This window comes from Telopea speciosissima, chromosome 2 (assembly GCF_018873765.1).
Source record: "Telopea speciosissima isolate NSW1024214 ecotype Mountain lineage chromosome 2, Tspe_v1, whole genome shotgun sequence".
Lineage (NCBI taxonomy): Eukaryota > Viridiplantae > Streptophyta > Magnoliopsida > Proteales > Proteaceae > Telopea > Telopea speciosissima.
The window spans coordinates 44,046,392-44,066,640 of record NC_057917.1 but is presented as its reverse complement, the minus strand read 5'-3'; the positions used below and the strand labels follow the sequence as shown (position 1 = coordinate 44,066,640).

At 40.6% G+C, this 20,249-nt stretch overlaps 1 protein-coding gene across 1 annotated transcript; it reads right to left on the bottom strand.

Annotated features, from left to right (window-relative positions):
* Positions 1-6,460: 6,460 nt before the first annotated feature.
* On the bottom strand, positions 6,461-11,400 carry LOC122650740. The gene is made up of 6 exons (XM_043844130.1): positions 11,238-11,400; positions 9,067-9,203; positions 8,446-8,751; positions 7,910-8,335; positions 6,720-6,951; positions 6,461-6,621 (listed from the first exon to the last, which is right to left on the bottom strand). The coding sequence occupies exons 1-6, from the start codon at positions 11,398-11,400 to the stop codon at positions 6,461-6,463; spliced, it is 1,425 nt and encodes a 474-aa protein (XP_043700065.1).
* Positions 11,401-20,249: the final 8,849 nt, after the last annotated feature.

The following is a 20,249-nucleotide window of genomic DNA, read 5'->3' as shown; positions in this document are numbered from 1 at the left end:
TCATTGTGGGTGAGACGTTGGCCGCGAGGCGGGAGGGGCGAGACCGAGAGAAGGTAAAGAAAAAAAAATCTCAAAGAGGAAAAATGGCAAACACTTGGGGGGCAAGAAAAGTGCACTTGATGAAAAAGGAAAATAGTAGTAAAGCTCCAATGAAGAGAGAAAATGGGAGAAAAATGATGAAAAGGAAGGAAAAAAAGAGAAAAAGAAAGCAAAAAGGGAAATAAAAAGGTAGTAAGGAGGGTTTGAACCCCTCACCTCTCCCACTTACCAACTTCCTACAAGGAGAAAAAGCCATCTACCCCAAAAATCAAGATCAAAAAAGGTGGAAAGGTGTAGTGATGGAGTTTTGAACCAAACATCTCCCTCAATTACCAATTTTCAGAAAAGAAGAAATAGCCATCTACCCCAAGATGCAAAGTCCATTCAACGGTCACGACATGCTCAATCATACAACTCCTTCTAAAAAGCTTTATTTGTAGCAAGCCCCTCATAAGATTGAAGACAATAACAAAGACATTACTCTCATGAGCACTCCATTCCAAGAAAGTGAAGGACAAGTGATAAACCAAAAATACACTGGCCAATCTCGAGACCCTGCGTGTCCTAACACGAAGAAGAAGCCAGCCTAGGCCGGGCTACATTAAAACCCATTCCGTAATCCAAGAGGAATAGACCCAAAAAGTCATCCAGGGACTAAGTCCTCCACGTGGGCCAACGAGGCCCAACTATGACATCACCACCAAGGTCCACGCCATCTTATCACTAGAAGGTCGGAGCATGGGTAGGTATAAGAGGGACATTATCCCAAAGAGATATAATTCTAGTCAAACTCAAACATCAATGGTCATTACCCAACACGTGAAGAACACGCTTATCTAATAGGGAACCTCTTCCCTACTAAGACTCAATGTCTCACAAGGATGCACTTCCAAATACGACTCTATTACGTGATGACCTACTCCGCATAGACCACACATCACCAACTGGGACTCTCCACACCGCCACACTCAACTATAAATACTTAGGTATTCAAGCCCATTAGGGATCTTGGATTCCAGTAATTCATCTGTTGCTAAGAGAAATCTAACTTAGGCATTGGACAGTCCTAGGCCAGAACCATACCGGTTCTCCTCTTTCACTGACGTCCTTTTACAGATTGTGGCCCCCGAAGGACCTATCAGCGATTTCCTGATGCAACACTTCTCAAGCAATCTAATCCATCCCCAGCCAACTATGGCATTTCTGACAAGACTAATAAACTTTGGCTGGGGGGTTGTGTGGTAAGGGAAAACCTTATTTTGTGCCTGTTCCCGCCCCTATTTCCAATTCCCTTTTTGTTTATAATTAGGTTGTGTTGTAGCAAAAAACTGACCTTCCACAAATATGAGCTGCGCTATGTGAGGTACTTGTGGAACACAAATATGGAGACACAATGAGAGGGTTGGATCTGTGTCCGCCAAAGTCTCTCCGATGCTTAAATCAGATTTCTGGCAACTGAAGGAAATAGCAGAGCAATATCACATGAGTGTACAGTAGTAGAAATCGCACCATACATTGACCTGTGAAGGAGGTTCTATTTATATTGGGTGTCTAGTGGCTTGAGTCGAGGGAGAGAGCCCTTCTGCTAAAATTTAAATAGGGCACCCTAGGGCATCCTAGATTCTAATTCTTATGAATTTTTGTTTATGAGTGGGGATCATTCCTGGAGAGTCTGTTTGAGGTAAGCTTCTATATCATATAGATCCATTGGGATTCCTTCCCTTAGTTGGGAGCTGGAAGTGTAGAACTCCTTGATTTCTTATTGGGAGTGCTCTTCCTTGTCTTGGTATCTGGTTCTCAGAAGGTTTCCATATTGGGAGAATCGGGCTGGTGATTCATTGGATCATGTTTCCCATGTTGTGTATCCATGTGTCTCGCTATGAGTGATGGATATATTTTACCTGTAATAGAGGCCTCCCACTCCCTCAGTTGAGCGAGTAGTTCTCCTAAGGGGTAAGAGCTATGAAATCCCAGAGCTACCCTGAGGTCTTCCTCTCAAAGGAAGGTATTTTGGTAATTGCATTCTAGGGAATTTGTAAAGCTTGCCTTTTACGTTGTTGTGACATTTTAAATACTGCGGGTTCTCGACTTTCACGCCTATTGCTTCGAGTAGTCGAAGGGACGATGATACATTTGATGAGATCCCATGATATCTGGAAAAGTTACAGCCACGCCGTATGTGCGAGGACATCTGGACCATTCAATTGTGATTATTTTGTTAAGCTTTTCAGTTGCAGGTTCTATTTCTGCTACTTCGCCTTCTTCAGTTGCTTTGCCCAATCTTGTTTCTCTTCTGAAGATTCAAGTTCTATACTGTCGTGGTACTGAAGTCTACCTTGTTTCTGGTGTTCTTATTATTATATCAATCAGTAAGGTTTTTCTTGCTTCTTTTCTTTAGAATGTCTGAATCCACCAAATCTACATCTAGCAAAGGCAGCGGCGAGGGTTCCTCTGGTCAAGTCCAGGGTATGGATGCAAGTTCAGAATTGGGGGCTAGAGCCTCATCCTCAAGTTTATCTGATAGTAGTTCTACCACACAAGTGTCTAGTAATTCTCAACCAATCTTAGAGAGGGGCGTATTAGTGAAACGTCTGATGGTGGGTCACCAGAGTGGGGTCCTCATTGCTTTGGGGTTGCCTAAGCTGTTCGTTGCTACTAGGTCCTCTACAACTTTTGGTGTCTTTAATTTGTCATTGTTGAATCTCTTCAAACCTTGAGGGATGTATGTTCCATTCCTCTGAGTATTAGTCTTAGGAAACCGGGATCCCGGGAAAGTACTTGTATGGCCAGACTTGGAGAAGTTTGTTGTACTAACATATGTTTGAAGCAGGGTTTAGGTTCCCTGTTCATTATGTGGCGAATGAGGTGTTGAGGTATAATGGGGTGCTTCTTGCTCAAATTGCGTCTAATGGGTGGAGATTCAAGTGGGTTTCGCCGCTCCTTTTGCCAAGTTAGGGAGGTGTGCTACTCCTGAGGTTTTTTTGCACCTCTTTGTCATTAGGAATCAGAACATCAGTCGAGGGTGGTTTTATTTCACTAGCCGTCCGAGGTTGAAGGAGAAAATTTTCACACACTCAGCATCCTTTAATATAATTGGAAGGATAAATTCTTCTTCGCTTAGACCAACCAATTCTATCCCACATTGATGTGGTCAGATGTTGAGAGTTCGGTTGCCAATGTAAAACCTTCTCTCAATGATGAGGCCTTAGAGTCTGTTAGAAGGGTCTTAGATGGTAAGACAGTCGACTTACAAAACCTTAGTGATGAGCGTGTTCTTAGGAGTTTGAGTTTGAACTAAGCTGAGGAAGATGAGGGTGAGCCCTAGTTTCCTCTTCTTCATTTGTTTTTGATTTTGTCTTTCATTTCTTGACCTGTATTTTATTTCTTCTAGTGAGCGTGAATCTGGATAGGTTCGAGGCCAGATTGAAGAAAAGGAATGATGTCGCAGCCATCCCTATGTCCTCCGTGGCTTAGGTCGTCTAAACGACATCCAGCAAGGGGAGTTCTCATAAGAAAAGTAAATTTCTTCCAGAGCCAGGGTCTGGGTCGACCCCTAATTCTGTCGATAAAGGCAAGGGCATCACCACTAATGTGAGTAAGAAGACTGCCTTTGGTGTTCCTCCCCCTTCTACTACTAAACCTGGAGCAGTTACAACAAAGGGGGAAGTAAAGTCCCTAATAAGGGGAATAATTATAATGAGTAGACTTATGTTCGTCCTCCTCTTGAACCTGCTTTCTATCGCGAGGAGGCCCCTTTATGGGCCTGGGGGTACGACCACCTCGGTTATGGACAAAACTCTCTTTGTCCCTCCTTTAGATCTTTATGCAGACCAATTGGCTCTGGAGGCTGCTGACGTTGCTTGGCAGCTCCTATATAGGTGTTGTCTTCCCTCGGATGCCATGCATGTCTGGGAACTTGGTGACAAGTTGCTCGTCGTAAGGGTCCATTAGATGTTTGCTTCAGTGAGGCCCTTTCTCTTGTCTTTTTCATTAGTATTATTTTTATTTCTTGCTGACCATGTTTTTTTCTAGGCTATGGTCGATGGTGTCGAGGCTCTTGATTGACTGGATTACATTGTGGACCACTATGGCTTTTTTGCATCTGAGAACAAGAATATTTTACCGCATTTTTGGTTTATAGAAATGTTTTACCATATTAAGATTTATGGAATTTATAGATTTGAAAAAAAACCCAGCATTAGAAAGTTGAAAATTTCACCTACCGTCGAAAATCCAGTTTTTGTTTTTGAATTGGGGGATTGAATTTTTATCCTTTAGGAATTTGATTTTTTTTAACTTTTTTTTTTTGGATTCAAATAGTGGGGTATTTTCTTATCTATGAATAATATCTTAAGTAAATGAAATAACAAATATAAAAACATTTACTTCATTGGTATTAGTTCAAAACCATACATTTTTTCAAGTACCTGGCCAACTTGTCTCAGAAACCTGCAAAATCGAGATTTAGTTCCATGTTATGTATGAACAACCTCGACGTAGAGGTCTTATGAGATGTGGCCTTAACTGAAAGATTTTATGTATGCATTGCCTCGACTTAGAGGTCTTATAAGGTGAGATGCCTTAACTGAAAGGTCTTACGTATGCACTGCCTCAACTTAGAGGTCTTGTGAGGTATAGTACCTTAGCGAAAAGGTCTTATATATGCACTGCCTTGACTTATAGGTCTTATGAGGTGTGGTGCCTTAACTAAAAGGGCTTACGTATGCACTTTCTTTTAACAACAATGATACTATAATCATCTGTAATCTTATTCATAACTTATAGAAAATCATAAAATAAAAGTGACTACAAAGCAGAGAGCTCATGCTAATCAATCCTACTAAATATTCTAATTGGCTAATATATCAAAACAAACTTGTTGCAGGCTGGTGGGTTGAGAGTTGATCACTAAGGCTACATTTGGTAAATGTCTGAACAAAGAACGCCCATTTTTTACTAGAAACGTTCTTTGGCGTTTCTTTTTTGGAATGGCGTTCTGAGACAAAAAATGACTGTTTGGTAACGGTCTCAAGAACGTTGTTCAGAACGAAAATGGTGTTTGGTATAATTTGTTCTTCCTATTTAATGTTAATTACAATTATGCCATCTATATAAGGAAATAAATGTCTCTCTTACATAACAAACTGAAATTTAAAATCTCTTATAAAAAAAATTTAACATAAATTAAAAGTATCTAATAAAGAACCAACCTTAACCTAAATTCAAATATGGTGCCTTATAGTTAATTAAATCTGAAATTACAACTTTAACAATCTAAAACTTGTATTAATCTTTTTCTTTCTTCAAATCTAACTTGGTAAGACCTTCAAGGATGTCATTGAATATCTTGGCTTGATTCTCTGAGGATGTAATTGCACTATTGCAAAAACCTTTCAGAAATTCCGATGAAGGCGTAGCCGATACAGCTGTTGAGCCTGAGGGACAAACCCTTGAGATATTAGTCTGTTGGCTAGAAGATGAGGTCGTGCCTTCTTCTATCCATTGGAAATATCCACAGTCTCGATTATCATTCTAAAAATTCATGTTTGTTACGGGTGCCATATATAATATATAAATCAATGGTAAAATATGTAAAAAAAATTGAAATAATCTAATTGCATGGTGATCGTACCATAGTTGAATTTGGACAGCACCAAAATGAGCGATTATAGTTTCTTTCTGTTTTTCATTGTTCTAACTTTAAATTGCCCTTGTGCACATGCACACCATTTCAATTGATTCACCCAAAGAAAAAATGGACATCCCATAGGACATTTGAAATAATCCCTTCCTCTATTATTTTCAAAATTAGATGTCCATATCATGCATTCTCTTCCACATTTCTCGCATTTTACAACGGAATATAAATTCATATTAGGAGACATTTGCACATTGAATATGAATGGTCTTAAATTGCAATGTATTGATGCAACATGTCAGTTTATAGGACAGTTATAATTAACATCATAAAAAAATAGCTGAAGCCCATAAAAATTCTACATACCATCAACCTCTAGAAGTGTGTCATAACAAATTCAACATAAGTTACATAAACTATCTGTACTTTGGTTATAAACTAACAAATAAACTCATATAAGTCAGATTCCTACCACCCTACTACTTCTAGCCAAAAGATTTACATTGTCTCTCCGTAAGTTATTTATCAATCTTACACTGTCTCTCTAGTTGAGAGTAGACATAGATCCTTCATACGATTCGGGTTCAGGATTTAATGGATCTATGACTACTTTGTTGCCCCCACTTAAGTCAGCAAATATTTTGTCCGCCTTTTGTTCGTCACGAATATAATTTTGCACTCCACAACATGCAATCACAATGTATATCTACAGTCTGATATTATAAAAAGGCATATTTCTTAATATTTTGAATCTATTTTTCAGAACCCCAAATGTACGCTCAATTACATTCCTAAGTGAGGAATGTCTGTAGTTGAACAACTTTTTAGCAGTCTTTGGGTTCTCCCAGCTCCCTGGTAGTCAGGAATATGGTAACTCTCACCTCGAAATGGGGTCAGGTATCCAACTTGATTTGCATACCCAAAGTCTACAACATAATATTTTCCTACAGAGACAAACCATTGTAAAGAAAAACCAAAGTTAGCAATTGAAATACTTCATACCAACTAATTTAATTTATCAGTAGCTTTGAATAGGTTTTACCTTCAGGTGGGTGTGGGAACTCTAATGCGGGATGTCTCCTTGCATGTTCAAATATACGACAATCATTAGCATTGCCCTCCCAACCCGCATAAACATACGTGAATCGTATTTCAAAATCACATATACACATCACGTTTTGTGTGGTAATGCCCTTGCGATTTCTATAACGAGTAGCATTTGCCTTTGGGACTATGGCACTAATATGACTACCATCGATTGCTCCAATACAATCCTAAAAATAAATTTCAAATAACAAAAGCATGTCATACATAAATAAATGGAATTATAATAAAAGTATGTTATAATTTTTTGTATTGTTTACATATTACCTTAAAAACGGATAGAATTTAGATTTTGCACGCAAATCCTCTTCAATTTTGGCGATATTTGGTGGTCTGATCCTTTCTTTTGTCAATTTTCCCATAGCTATTAACTCACCTCTTGAATCTACGGCTAATGGCCTCCCCGGAATGTTGAAAATCCTCTTGAATTTTCCGATTAGAATAATCCTTTCCCACCATCATCATAAACATGGCTATTTGCTCATTCACCCTTAAATATCGAGTGTCTTTCAACCAATTTCTATGTACCATCATTGTACATAGATTTTGAAACACATATTTTTTCATACAAAACTCTTGATAGCAACGATCTGCATGACCAGTCAAAATCTCATGGACCTTTATAGATCCTGTATGTCTACCATCCCTACAAGGTTCTCTAGTGTATAAGATTATGCTGCAATTAAAGTTGTGGCTATCATGATCAAATCATCCTCATCACTTGATGAATCATTACTGAATTGGTGTATTGTAGCCATAACTGTTACAATCCACAACAATATGTAAAATTGAACACAATGACTTAGCACAAACATATTTATTGAAGCAACAAATTGTTCAACACAATCATCCACATAAAGTTATAACATATACTTCACAAATTAAACACCATGCCAGATTCAAATAAAATATAAGTTCTAAAATCAAACCACACAAATTAAATATAACAGATTAAAGTTCAATCAAAACAACATACTAATCTAACTCCTCCAACAACTACATCCTCCTGTCAGGCCTTCAATAAATGAATGACTCTCTCCAAGGAGCTGACTCCCTAATTTATTTTGAGGCCTTCAGATACATATCCTTACTTATATCAGGTATTTCGTCAAGGACACGTGTACATGCCAAAACACTAGTGTCGATGAAAGCTGTTGTACTAAATCTTGAAAGTGCAGAAGTAGCTTCAGTACTTGTAGCTACCTTCTCTATCTTCATCTTATACAACTTCCCAACATATCCCAAAGCACTTGAGAGATTATTGGCAGCACTCTGCTTCCGTTTAGCTGTTAGAGTTCTATCTTGGTTATAGGTTGAAGTATGTATCCCTTCCCCAACCTCATTGACTTGTAGGTTATCTAGACCTATTGGAGTGTCGTGGAATGGTGTAGATATTTCCTCATCAACCTCTAGATCTTCAATCGCTGTTGTCACCCAGTCTTGCGTGTTATCTACTCCACCATATCCACATGCATAAGAATCTCCAAATATAATTTGTAGTTCATGCCATTGTGACAAGCCTTGATGCCTAAACTTTTTCAATCCTGAATTGACCTATATACAATATAAAATAAAATATTAAAAATTTACTACATAATTACAAACATAAGAACAAATATAATAGTGTATATCAAAATAAAGGAAGATATTAGTATAGTATTTACTGCAATAACTTTATCCCAAACACTGTCATCGTCAACAGTAACCGTGTTGGTGATTGAGTTCCATCCAAACCCAGTCAATTGAAGCAATGGTTTGAAACTTCCATACACTATCCTCATCTTATTGAACTTGTTCCTTATCTGTTCCCTATCAAACACCCTACCAAGAGTGGCTTCTAACCGGGTATGAATGTCATCCCACCCATTCTTGTTAAAAGTTGCATCAGTCTTGTTTCCAGACCTTATATTATCTACCATGAACGTAAATAGTACAACAACCTCATTGCTGGACCAAGTGATAGGACCTATCTGAATATAGGTAACAAACATTATAAAATAAAAAGACTACATAGAATTAAAGGGAAGAGGAACTGAATTTCTGGTTGTACTTTAGGCCTATAAATCATCTATAAACAATTAGCTATATATGAAAACAAGAGCTTTATCAAATAATTAAAAATAGATATCTACCTAGTTATCCAAAGTTCAACATTTCAACACCAAATCATATCTTCCCACAGAAAGATCCAAAGGTTAAACGCCCATTGTTAGCAAATCAATTAAACGAAATAGTTTGGCTAGAAAGATGTAAATGCCCATGAACTAGGTGCATGAAGGCCTCACCTTCTTCCTGTTTTGTTTAGTTTTGAAAGTTTCATTTGCTGGCAAATCTAACATTTCAAAATACGCTTTTAAGAGATATCCCATAATGCAAGATGAATGAATTGATGAAGATGTAGAGAAGAGCCATGTATCTCCTCCTAACATTATATACCATGCAAATAAAGAAAGAGACAACCATTAGGAAGGAAATGTAAAGCCTAAAATAAAATTTCTAAGTTGCCCCTTGTTGTTCATTGATGACCCAAGGAGTGGAATCACGGTTGTACATAGATTATCTAAAGAATCATAGGGCCTTTTGCCCTATAGTTATTAATCGGCAGAATTTTTTTTCAAAATGCCCTCTATTAGCACAAGTATACTCAAGGTAACACAATACACCAAACAATACCTACCACCTTTTTGATTAACTCTCTTAAAACCATCAATGGTGCCATTACAAGGGTCACAAAAGTCATGGGGGAAGGGGATCGACCATTCTCCATCACCTGTTCCTCTCTCCGATCACAATCCCTCTCCTAACCCTAAATGGGTTCTTTTCCTTTCTCTGTATTTCCTCATGATTCTACTTGCAATTGACAAAGAGGACACTGTCATGAACTAATTCAGCACAAGGCATGCCGTCACTACTCAAGTTACATGATGAGAGCATCACAAATGCACATAAAGTCACATCATTGCAACACACACTAAAATCCCAAAACCCCTAACATTCATACCCAAAAAACAAACAGGAAATTAAAACAATATGTAAAAACCCTAAAATCCTTAACATCTATTCCTAAAAATCAAATTTGCTCAATTAATTCCATAAATCCCATACCCCTTTCGGTTGAATCCTTCAAATTTTAGGGATGTTGATTCTATTCCTGAGACAATGAGAGATAAAAAATGAAGAACTTATTAGATCTTCATAGAATAGGGACGACCAAGAGGGAGAGAGAGAGACAGAGAGAGCAAGATAGAGAGACAGAGAGAGTGTGAGGGAGAGAGCGAGAGGAAGAGAGAGCGAGACATAGAGAGACAAAGAGAATAAGAGAGGAAGCGAGAGCGAGAGAGGGAGAGAGAACGAGAGAGAGCTAGAGAGAGATGAGAGAATGGTACCTCTGATCACCTTCAAGGGCGCAGTTGTAGTGATGCATCTCCTCCTTTGGTCCTTCTCTTCTACTTCTCTTTTCCTTCTTTCCCCTCCTCTTCATAAGCTTCTTTCTTAGACCATCAACGAGTTTTGCTCGATTATTTGCTCAAGTTTTTATTCTTGTTCTTTACAGACCCTCTCCGAGACGGTCTGTAAAGAACGTTCTTTAATGGAAAGATTCCTTCAGTTTGTCCTAAAAGAACAAAAAATGAACTGACATGCCAAACATTTTTTCCTATTTTTTGTTTTAAAAGAACGAAAAAATTAACCAACATGCCAAACGTTTTTTCCTATTTTTTTGTTCTAAAAGAACGAAAGAACTGTTCTGAACACCGTTCAGGCATTTACCAAACGTAGCCTAATAGTATTTTTGCAAATTCTCGACGTTCCACGCTTTGTCAATTCTCTTACCCTCAAAGGTTTTTAGGTAGTATGTCCTTGGGTAGATTTCCTTGGTGACTCTATAGGGCCCTTCCCAATTGGGAGCAATTTTTCCTATATTAGATGGTTATGAGGTTTCCACCCTTTGCAGTATTAGGTCTCCTGGTCTAAACCTTTTCTCTCGTACCCTTGAGTTATAATATTTTACAGTTCTCTGACTATAGGCTGCCATCCTCAAGAGAGCTTGGTCTCGTACCTCATCGATCAAGTCTAAATTAGCTCTCCGGCCTCCTGATTACTCTGGTCCTCGTAGTGTTGAACTTAGTAGGTTTTCACTACAATCTTAATAGGGACTACGACTTCTCCTCCATAGGTCAACATGAATGAAGTCCCTTTTGTTGTTAATCTGGTAGTAGTTTGGTATGCTTGCAGTATAATTTGAAGTTCTGACGCCCACAGTCCTTTGGCTTCTTCTAGTTTCTTTTTAATGCCCTGGAGGACCGTTCTGTTTATGACCTCAGCTTGCCCGTTTGCCTGGGGATATGCTACAGATGTGGTTCTACAATCAATCTCTAATTCTTTGCAAAGAGCTTCAAATTTTATACCAACGAATTGCCTTCCATTGTCAGTGACGACTATTTGTGGGACACCATACCTGAAAACCACTGAATGCTTAAAGACTTCTCGACTTTCTCCTCACTAATGAGCATCAGAGGCTCTGCTTCAACCCACTTTGTAAAGTAATCAATTGCTACTATTACAAACTTTTTTTCTTGGGCCGCAGGTGTGAAGGGTCCTAGGATATCAATCCCCCACATTGTGAATGGGAGAGGGTTGGTCACCGGGATAAGAGTCGATGTTGGTTGCCTTTGAACTAGTGTGTAGAGCTAACACTTCTCGCATTTTTTGGCATAGCTCATGCACTCTTGGTGAATTCTTGACCAATAATACCCTTGTCGTAGAATCTTGTGCTACTGCTCTTCCACCAAGATGTTGCCCACGGATCCCTTTATGCACATCCTGAAGTACGTAACATACTTTGGAGGTCCTTAGGCACTTTAAGTAAGGTAAGGTATATGATCTCTGGTACAACTCTCCATCAATTATGAGGAACCTTACTGCTTTCATTATTATTTTCTTGACTTCTGTTGGCTGCTTTGGGAGAGTACCTTCTTTAAGGTAATCGATTATAGGGTCCACCCAATATGGTTCTGCATCAATCTACTTGACTTTCACCTCCTTTCCAATACTAGGAACTTGGAGCTCTTCTAGATAAATGGTACATCCTAGCTCCAAATAATCTGAAGTCGTGAGAGTGCATCTGCAGAGGCATTTTCCATCCTGGGGATGAGTTTTATTTGGAAATCTTCAAATCTTTGTCTCATCTCTTGTACCTTCTTTATATATTCAGTCATTCTGGAGTCTTTCTCCTCATACTCTCCAGTGACTTGCCTAACTATAAGTTGAGAATCACCATCACCATATACCAAAAGTTTGGATACTTTAAAGGCTCTTTCTAAATTCAAACCCACTATTAGGGCTTCGTATTCCGCCTCACTGTTGGATGTCAAGAATCTTGATCTCAAGGTATATTGCTCTGTGAATCTTGTTGGGCTGGTGAGGAATAGACCTACACCTCCTCCTCCAGAATTTGATGAACCATCTATATATAAGGTCCATATGTTCAAACTACCTTTAACATCTTTTTCTTGTCCAATGTCCTCTGGTATTGTTGATTCAACTAGAAAGTCTACCAACACCTGAGCTTTGATGGCGGTACGAGGAAGGTAACAAATATCAAACTCACTTAGCTCTATCGACCAATTTACTAGACAACTTGAAGTGTCTAGTTTATGCAGTATCTTCTGTAAGGGTTGGTTGGTGAGCACTTGTATGGTATGAGCTTGAAAATATGGTCTGAGCTCATGAGCAGCAATTACTAAGGTATGCAAACTTTTTGACGGTCATATACTTTCTTTCTGCATCCCAAAGAACTTTACTATCATAGTAAATTGGATGTTGTGTACTGCGTTCTTCTGTCACACCCCAAACCAGCCCCTAGGAGAATTAGGTAGGTAACCTAGATTACGCAACGGCAATCTGCCAAATCCCATGGATCTAGAAGCAATTAATACATTCATGGAACCACATTCATTCACTTTACTAAAGGCAAGATCAGAGTGCTGCAGATAAACTACATTTACAATAACAAAATAGAAAGCATAGTGACACGGGAAATGATGATAGTATAAACATAGCTACGTTTGTCCTGATACATTTCCCAACAACCCACAACTTAAGAAACAAAGCTGATAAAGTCAAAGCTAAAGTTACTACATACATATCTATACACAGGGTGAGTAGACTCAACCCCAAAAAGAAAATAGGAGAAACTACAACGAAACCTCTAATAGAACGGGGATAAACTCCTAGACAAAACAAAAAGGAGTCCCCAACACAAAAAGCATCAAATGCACCCTTCAACGGTCTTCATCAATGACCACCGAGAATGCACGCATCATCGGCACGACCTCCGTCGGGGTCCATGCCAAGATCATCATAATAACCAGGGCTCTCCTCCTCGAAATGAGCCTCCATTCCACAGCGGCATTGATCTGCAAAATCATCTAAAGAAAAACATATATAACAGAGTGTGAGCCCCACTGAGCTCGTGAGCAAAACATTATCATGCATGCACTTGCAATCACAATCCACATGATCCTATACGATATGCAAATCCAGTTTATTATTAGCCACCTAGCAAAACAACTACGTCAGGTCAGTGCTACTACAATCCCCAATACATGTATCCCTGGTGTAGGCTTGGTTACCTCGTCCCGCGATACACCTATTTAGTTTTCGGAGAGGACCGGTCAGCTCCCGCATTCGTTCACCAAGGTCAGCCCGACCAGCCCTCTGTGATTAACCCGTGGGACAATCCATTTCTTTTCTTTTCTGGCTCGTAGCCCATTTTCACCATTCCAGTGTTCTTTTCATTCATTCACCATTTCGGTGTTCTTTTCATTTCTTTTCTCTTTTCTCATATACATATGGTCGCCCCCATAGGCATCCAACACCTTAACCCCTGTTGGCAAGGGTGCATAGCACGGGTGATGAAACTCTAACCCCATGTCTATATGGCATCGTATGAGTCAGGTGGTGTCAACTGCATCCCATACTACGGGCTACCACAGGCCTCATTTCCAAGCCGACTACGGCATCTAGTCTAACATTCACATTCATCAGATAAAATTCACAGAGTTGATCAACAGACAATCAATGTATAATAGTTTGAATAATTGAACTGAATTTAATAAACACAGCATTAGAATTTGAATTTAATTGTTGGCACAGCATCACAGATTACATGTACACATATGATAACACTTCACTCACCTGAGTTTGGTTCTAAGACCTCGGTCGCAAACTCGATTCCACTAGCAGTCTGGTTATTGACCTCGAGCGCGGGATCAAATCCAAAATATAAATCAAAAGGTGTCATATTGAGTTTTCAATCTATCTTTGGTAGTCCTAGGGTTAACCTAAGCTTACTGGGTTGACCCAGTTGTTCAGTTGGTTGTCACCTAGAATCCTCTGGGACTTGCACTGGGCCTTAGGTCCATGTCCCGGTGCATCATCCAGAGTCAGTGGCACAGGGGTAAAATGGTCATTATCAGTGACTGTACTTGACCCTAGGTCAGAATAGGATCACAGTACTGTCCACAGCTTGTCAGTGCTGTAGGACCAAGCATAGGCAGGGTTTCCTTCACCTGCGGGGCCCACTTAGGTTCCAAAGCATTTCCTTTATAAGGACAGATGTGGGGAAGGGCATTTATGTCATTTATGACCTTCCCATACCGTCCCATGGCAATTGGGTGAGATTTCTTAGGTCAGATTGCAAAAACAACAGCAAAACCTTCACTGGGCGATGGCTCTGGGCGTTGGGTGCATCGCCCAGTGCCCTCAAATCGACAAAGGGTTGAGTTTCCAAGGTTAGGCTTCATAGGCAGTGTTCAATTCTGATCCCTTTGCATGTTAGGGGGTCAGGTAGCCCTAGGGATGATCTCCATTTTGGTCTAAATGGATCCTCCATCAAGCCCACCATTTGGCTGCTAGAGGCTGCCCAGACAACCCAGTGAATAGTATCACATGGTTTTCTTCAAGCATGGATCTCAGTTTCTGCCATATATCAGGTTGGAAATAAGTGTAAAATAGTGATTTAAGGCTGCTATCACTTAGAGTTTTGGTCCATGCAGCCTTAGCTTGCATCTAGGGTTCCAAATCACAAGGCAACAGAGCATCTGGTAGTGCAGCTTTGCGCAGCCAGATTTTGGCTTTAAGAACAGTGTAACAATCTTATGAAATTTAATAAAAATCACAGATCTCCCATGCTCTATGCTTGCATGGAAGATCTGGAGCTATCCAGGGCAAACCCTAGCTATTCTAGGCTGCCCAGGGAGCTGAAACACATCATCACAAGTAGAGATCTTAAGAGTGCAGCAGGTTTTTCATGAGAGTTTATACCTGCATAGGTGAGAGAAGTTCGATCCCAAGCTTGGATGGGTGGCAGCCTTCAGATCCCCTTCCTTCTTCTCCTTCCTCTTCTGTCTCTCTTCTTTCTCTCCTTTTGCTCCTCACGGTTCCAATAGTGCTAAGGGCTCTAAATGAGCCCAAGGCCTTCCTATTTATAGGCCCAGCCCACACTGAGGCCTTTTTGGCTATTAAGGTCTATTTTGAAAATGAGTTTTTAAATTGATTCTGAGTGTTTCTGGGCACACTGGTGGGGTCCACAGTGAACCAAGGGTATGAGGTGGTCCCTCAGACTCCCCTCTATCTATGGAGGGTGCCCATGTTCATGTTGGGTGGTCCCCATAATTAAAGTCCATTAAAATATGCTGTTTTACTCACTGGGCGATGTCTCTGAGCCTTGTCTGTATCGCCCAGTGCCATCGCCCAGAGTTTTCAGCAAGCTGATTCTCAGTGGGGCTTGCACAGGGGTTTGACCCTTGGTCAGGGTATTGTCCCCACATGCCCTTTAGAGGTTTTTACATACTTTTTCTGAGGTGGGTCCCACTATTATGGGGAGAAGAGAGATTACCTGGGGTCCAGGCCATACATCATGCTATGAGCTGTGCAAGTGCAGGGGTCCGCTATGCATCTCCTGACAGGTATATAGGGAAACTTGCACAGGGTTTTCTCATTGATCCCAGCCTCTGGAGTGATGCTCCACAGTGTTCCTGGTTGCCTGGTCAGGGGTTCTTGCCCTTCAATCAAAAGTCCAACCAGTCAGGTGCAAGGTTTGACATTTCTCCCCACCTTACAAAAATTTCATCGTCGAAATTTGCTTACCTTGTATTCCAAAGAGTTGAGGATACTTCTCTTTCATTTCTTCCTCACGCTCCCATGAAGCTTCTTCCCTCGGGTTGTTTCCCCATTGAACCTTTACAAAAGCGACAGTGCGGTTACGGAGGTTATGCTCCTTTCTATCCAATATCTCCGTAGGTTGCTCTTCGTAAGTCATATCCACATCCAACTGTTCAGGTTCAGTTGACAATACATGTGTCGGGTTATTAATGTACTTCCTCAACATCAACACATGGAGAACATCGTGGACGCCTGACAAAGATGGTGGTAGGGCCAGTTAGAACGATACGGGTCCCACCTTATTAAGAATTTCGTAAGGACCGATGAATCTTGGGCTCAACTTGCCCTTCTTGTTAAAACGTAGCAACCCTTTAGCTAGAGATACTCGAAGGAATACTTTTTCTCTGATCTCGAACTCAATGTCCTTCCTTCAATTATCTGCATAACTTTTCTATCTTGATTGGGCTGCCTTGATCTTCTCTCTTATAACATCCACCTTGTCGTAGGTCGCTTATATCATCTCTGGTCTGAGATATCTTCGTTCGCTGACTTCATCCCAGTATAGCGGGGTTCGACACTTCAGGCCATAGAGTGCTTTGAATGGTGCCATGCCAATGGTGGAGTGGTAACTATTATTGTATGCAAATTCCACCAGTGGTATGTGGGCATCCCAACTATCATTCATCTCTAAAATACAGGCTTTGAGCATATCTTCTAGAGTTTGGATAGTTCTCTCTAACTGTCCGTCCGTCTACGGATGGAAAGCTGTACTAAGATTCAATTGAGATCCCAATGCCTTTTGTAGACTCCTCCAAGACCTTGAGGTAAACTGAAGATCTCTGTCAGACACAGTACTGACAGGCATGCCGTGTAAGCAGACTATGTTTTCAATGTATATCTTGGCAAGCTTCTCCATTGGGTAACTTATTTTGATTGGTATGAAGTGTGCAGCTTTCGTTAGTCCGTCTACAATCACCCAAATTGCATTCATGCCTTTCCTGGTGTTGGGCAGATTTGTCACGAAATCCATAGTTATCCTTTCCCACTTCCATTCAGGTATAGGAAGTGACTACAATAAACTATACGGTCGGTGTCTCTCTGCTTTTATCTATTGACAAGTGAGGCATTTAGACACGTATATTGCTATGGTTGCTTTCATTCCCATCCACCAATAATACTTCTTTAAATCCTTGTACATCTTTGTACTTTCGGGATGGATTGTATAGGGTAAATTGTGCGCCTCTTTCAAAATTCGGTCTTGGACATTATAGTCATCAGGCACGCACAATCTGTCTCAAAATTTTAGTGCACCATCATGGGCTAAAGAAAAATCCGGGTCCTTATGGACGCCTTGTTATACTTCCCAAATAATCTTGGCCATCTTAGGGTCCAATGGTTGTTTTGCAATTACCTCTTCTCATATCGACGGCTGCAGATCCATGGCTACTAATTGCATAGCCGTTCCTTTGATCACGAGTGCCAGATTAAATTTCTGAGCCTCTTCTATCAATCGTTCGCTCATAACTAAGGAAGCGAGGGATGCAGTCTGAGATTTTCTGCTTAATGCATCTACAACAACGTTGGCCTTGCCGTGGTGGTACTGGATTTCACAATCATAGTCTTTCACCAACTCCAACCATTGTCTCTGTCTTATATTGAGCTCCTTTTGGGTGAAGAAATACTTTAGACTCTTGTTATCGCTGAAGATTTCACTCTTTTCACCGTACAGGTAATGCCGCCATATTTTCAACGCGAAGACTACCGCTGCCAACTCCAAATCATGAGTCGGGTAATTCTTCTCGTGTTCCTTCAATTTTTTGGAGGCGTAAGCTATAACTTTTCCTTTCTGCATCAAGATGCCACCCAATCCTATCCTAGATGCGTTAGTATATACTACCATTCCTCCGATGCCGTCTGGAATGGTTAGAATTGGAGGTGTTACCAACCAGTTTCTTAACTCTTGAAAACTTTTCTCGCATGCTTCGTTCCACTCAAACTTTGCACCCTTCTTTGTAAGCTTTGTCATGGGTGCCAAAATGAATGAGAAATTCTCGATAAACCGTTGGTAGTACCTAGCCAATCCTAAGAAACTTTGGACCTCAGTGGCACTCTTCAGAGTCTCCTACTGGAGAACCTCTTTCACCTTGCCTGGGTCTACTTTGATGCCATCTTTGGTGATGATGTATCCCAAGAAACCAATTTGGTGAAGCCAGAATTCACATTTACTGAATTTGGCGAAGAGCTGGTGTTCTCGCAACCGCTGCAACACAAAGGTAAGGTGTCGGGTGTGCTCTTCCTCACTCTTAGAGTACACTAGGATGTCACATCAATGAACACAATGACGAACTTATCCAATACATCATGGAATACTCTGTTCATCATATCTATGAATGCTACTGGGACGTTGGTTAACCCGAATGATAGAACTAAAAATTCATAGTGTCCGTATCAAGTTTGGAACGCCATTTTATGAATGCCACCACTTTTGATCTTCAGTTGATGGTATCCCGACCTAAGATCAATCTTAGAGAAAACTCTCGCTCCTTGTAGCTGATCGAATAGATCGTCGATGCGCGATAATGGGTATCGATTCTTAATGGGCAGTTTGTTTAGCATGCAGTAGTCGATACACAACTGCATGCTGCCATCCTTCTTCTTTACGAACAACATAGGTGCTCCCCAGGGTGATACACTGGGTCGTATAAATCCCTTCTTCAACAGGTCTTGAAGTTGGACCTGCAATTCCTTCAATTCGATTGGTGCCATTCGATATGGTGCCTTAGATACCGGTGCTACACTAGGGATCAGATCGATTACGAACTCTATTTTGCGGTCTAGCGACAGCTGAGTCATATCTTCTGGAAAAACATCAGGAAATTCTCTGATGACGTGAAGTTCCTCCAAGGGTTTTATCTTTGCCTCTATGTCTATTACAATGGCAAAAAAGCCTTGGCATCCTTCTTCTAGCAACTTCTGCGTCTGGAGTGTGGATAATGTTATCCTTTTGGTTTTCCTCTTCTGTTCACTTTGATAGGTGAACACTGGCCCATCTTCTAATTTAAACTTTATCTTCTTTTTCACACACATGACGTTTGCACCATAGGCGGATAACCAATCCATGCCCAATATCACGTCAAAATCCTTCATGTCGATCTTTATCAATCGTGCGGCTAAATTCTTCCCACAAATCTTTATTTGATAGGGATCATATACCTCTTTCAAACTTACGTCTCTACCTATCGGTGTGCTGACTACTAATTCATGCCCAATGTCTCTTGATTTGTCTTTCATCCTACTCGTAAATATGGTTGAAACGAAAGAGTTGGACGCGCCCGAGTCGAATAATACTCGTGCGGGTATGGTTGAGACATTCAGGGTACCTAGGGTTTGGATGTAATTTAGGTTACTTAAAGTATGCCAATTATCCCTATAAATTAGTAGTGTTTAGCAAACTTACCTGTCAGTACGTCGGGGTTTGCCTCAGCCTCCTCATTTGTCATTGCGTACACCTTTCCTTGCATCTGGCTATCTTGTGGTTGGAAAGGCCTAGCATAGGGTTGATTGGGAAAGTTGTTCCCATACCCACGCATTCTGTAATCTCTGGCCATATGCCCTTCCTTGTTGCACAGGTAGCACTTAAAGGGTGGGGCAGCAGGTGTTGAGGCTTGGCTCACTTGACTAGTTGCTGGTCACGCTACTGTGGCTGCTGTTGTCGCTTGACTCGTAGTTAGTTGAGCAGGTCGATTGATTGTGGGGCGGAAAGGGTTCTGACCCACGTTCGGCCTTTGATACGGAGTCGGATTCGGGCTTGAACTTGTTCCTCGATAAACTTTATTTGGCCACCCAAAAGTTTGAAAATTATTTGGCCTTTTGTTCAACCCAGGTGACGTCACAGCCTTTTCTTTCTCCTTTTCCTTAAACCTATCTTCCATTGTCTTCACCTTGATGACCATTTAAGCATAATCCCGAATGTCCATAATTGACAGTACAGATCCAATCTCAGTTTTGAGTCCCTTCTCAAATTTCTTGGCCTTACTAACTTCCCCCTTTAGGTGTTTTGGAGCAAAATGGAATAGGTCTTCAAATCGTTGTTGGTAATCCAGCACTGACTTGGTTCCTTGCACCAGTGCGATGAATTCAGCTTCTTTCCTGTCCCTAAAGCTCTTTGAGAAGTAGTTCTTGAAGAAGACTTCTTTAAATTGCACCCACGTGGGATTTGGGTTCGCAGGTTCCAAGTTAGGCTTAGTAGCTTTCCACCAAGCTTCGGCTTCATTTTGTAACTGATAACCCGCACATATAATCT

What these genes read in the sequence shown, in the direction of transcription:
- LOC122650740 (XM_043844130.1), bottom strand. Translation starts at nt 11,400, where the DNA reads ATGTGGGGGATTGATATCCTAGGACCCTTCACACCTGCGGCCCAAGAA. An exon ending in CTAAACAAAACAGGAAGAAG is followed by an intron (nt 8,752 to 9,066) that starts GTGAGGCCTTCA and finishes ACCTATATTCAG; the next exon opens with ATAGGTCCTATCACTTGGTC. An exon ending in TCATCGACACTAGTGTTTTG is followed by an intron (nt 6,952 to 7,909) that starts GCATGTACACGT and finishes ATTTATTTTTAG; the next exon opens with GATTGTATTGGAGCAATCGA.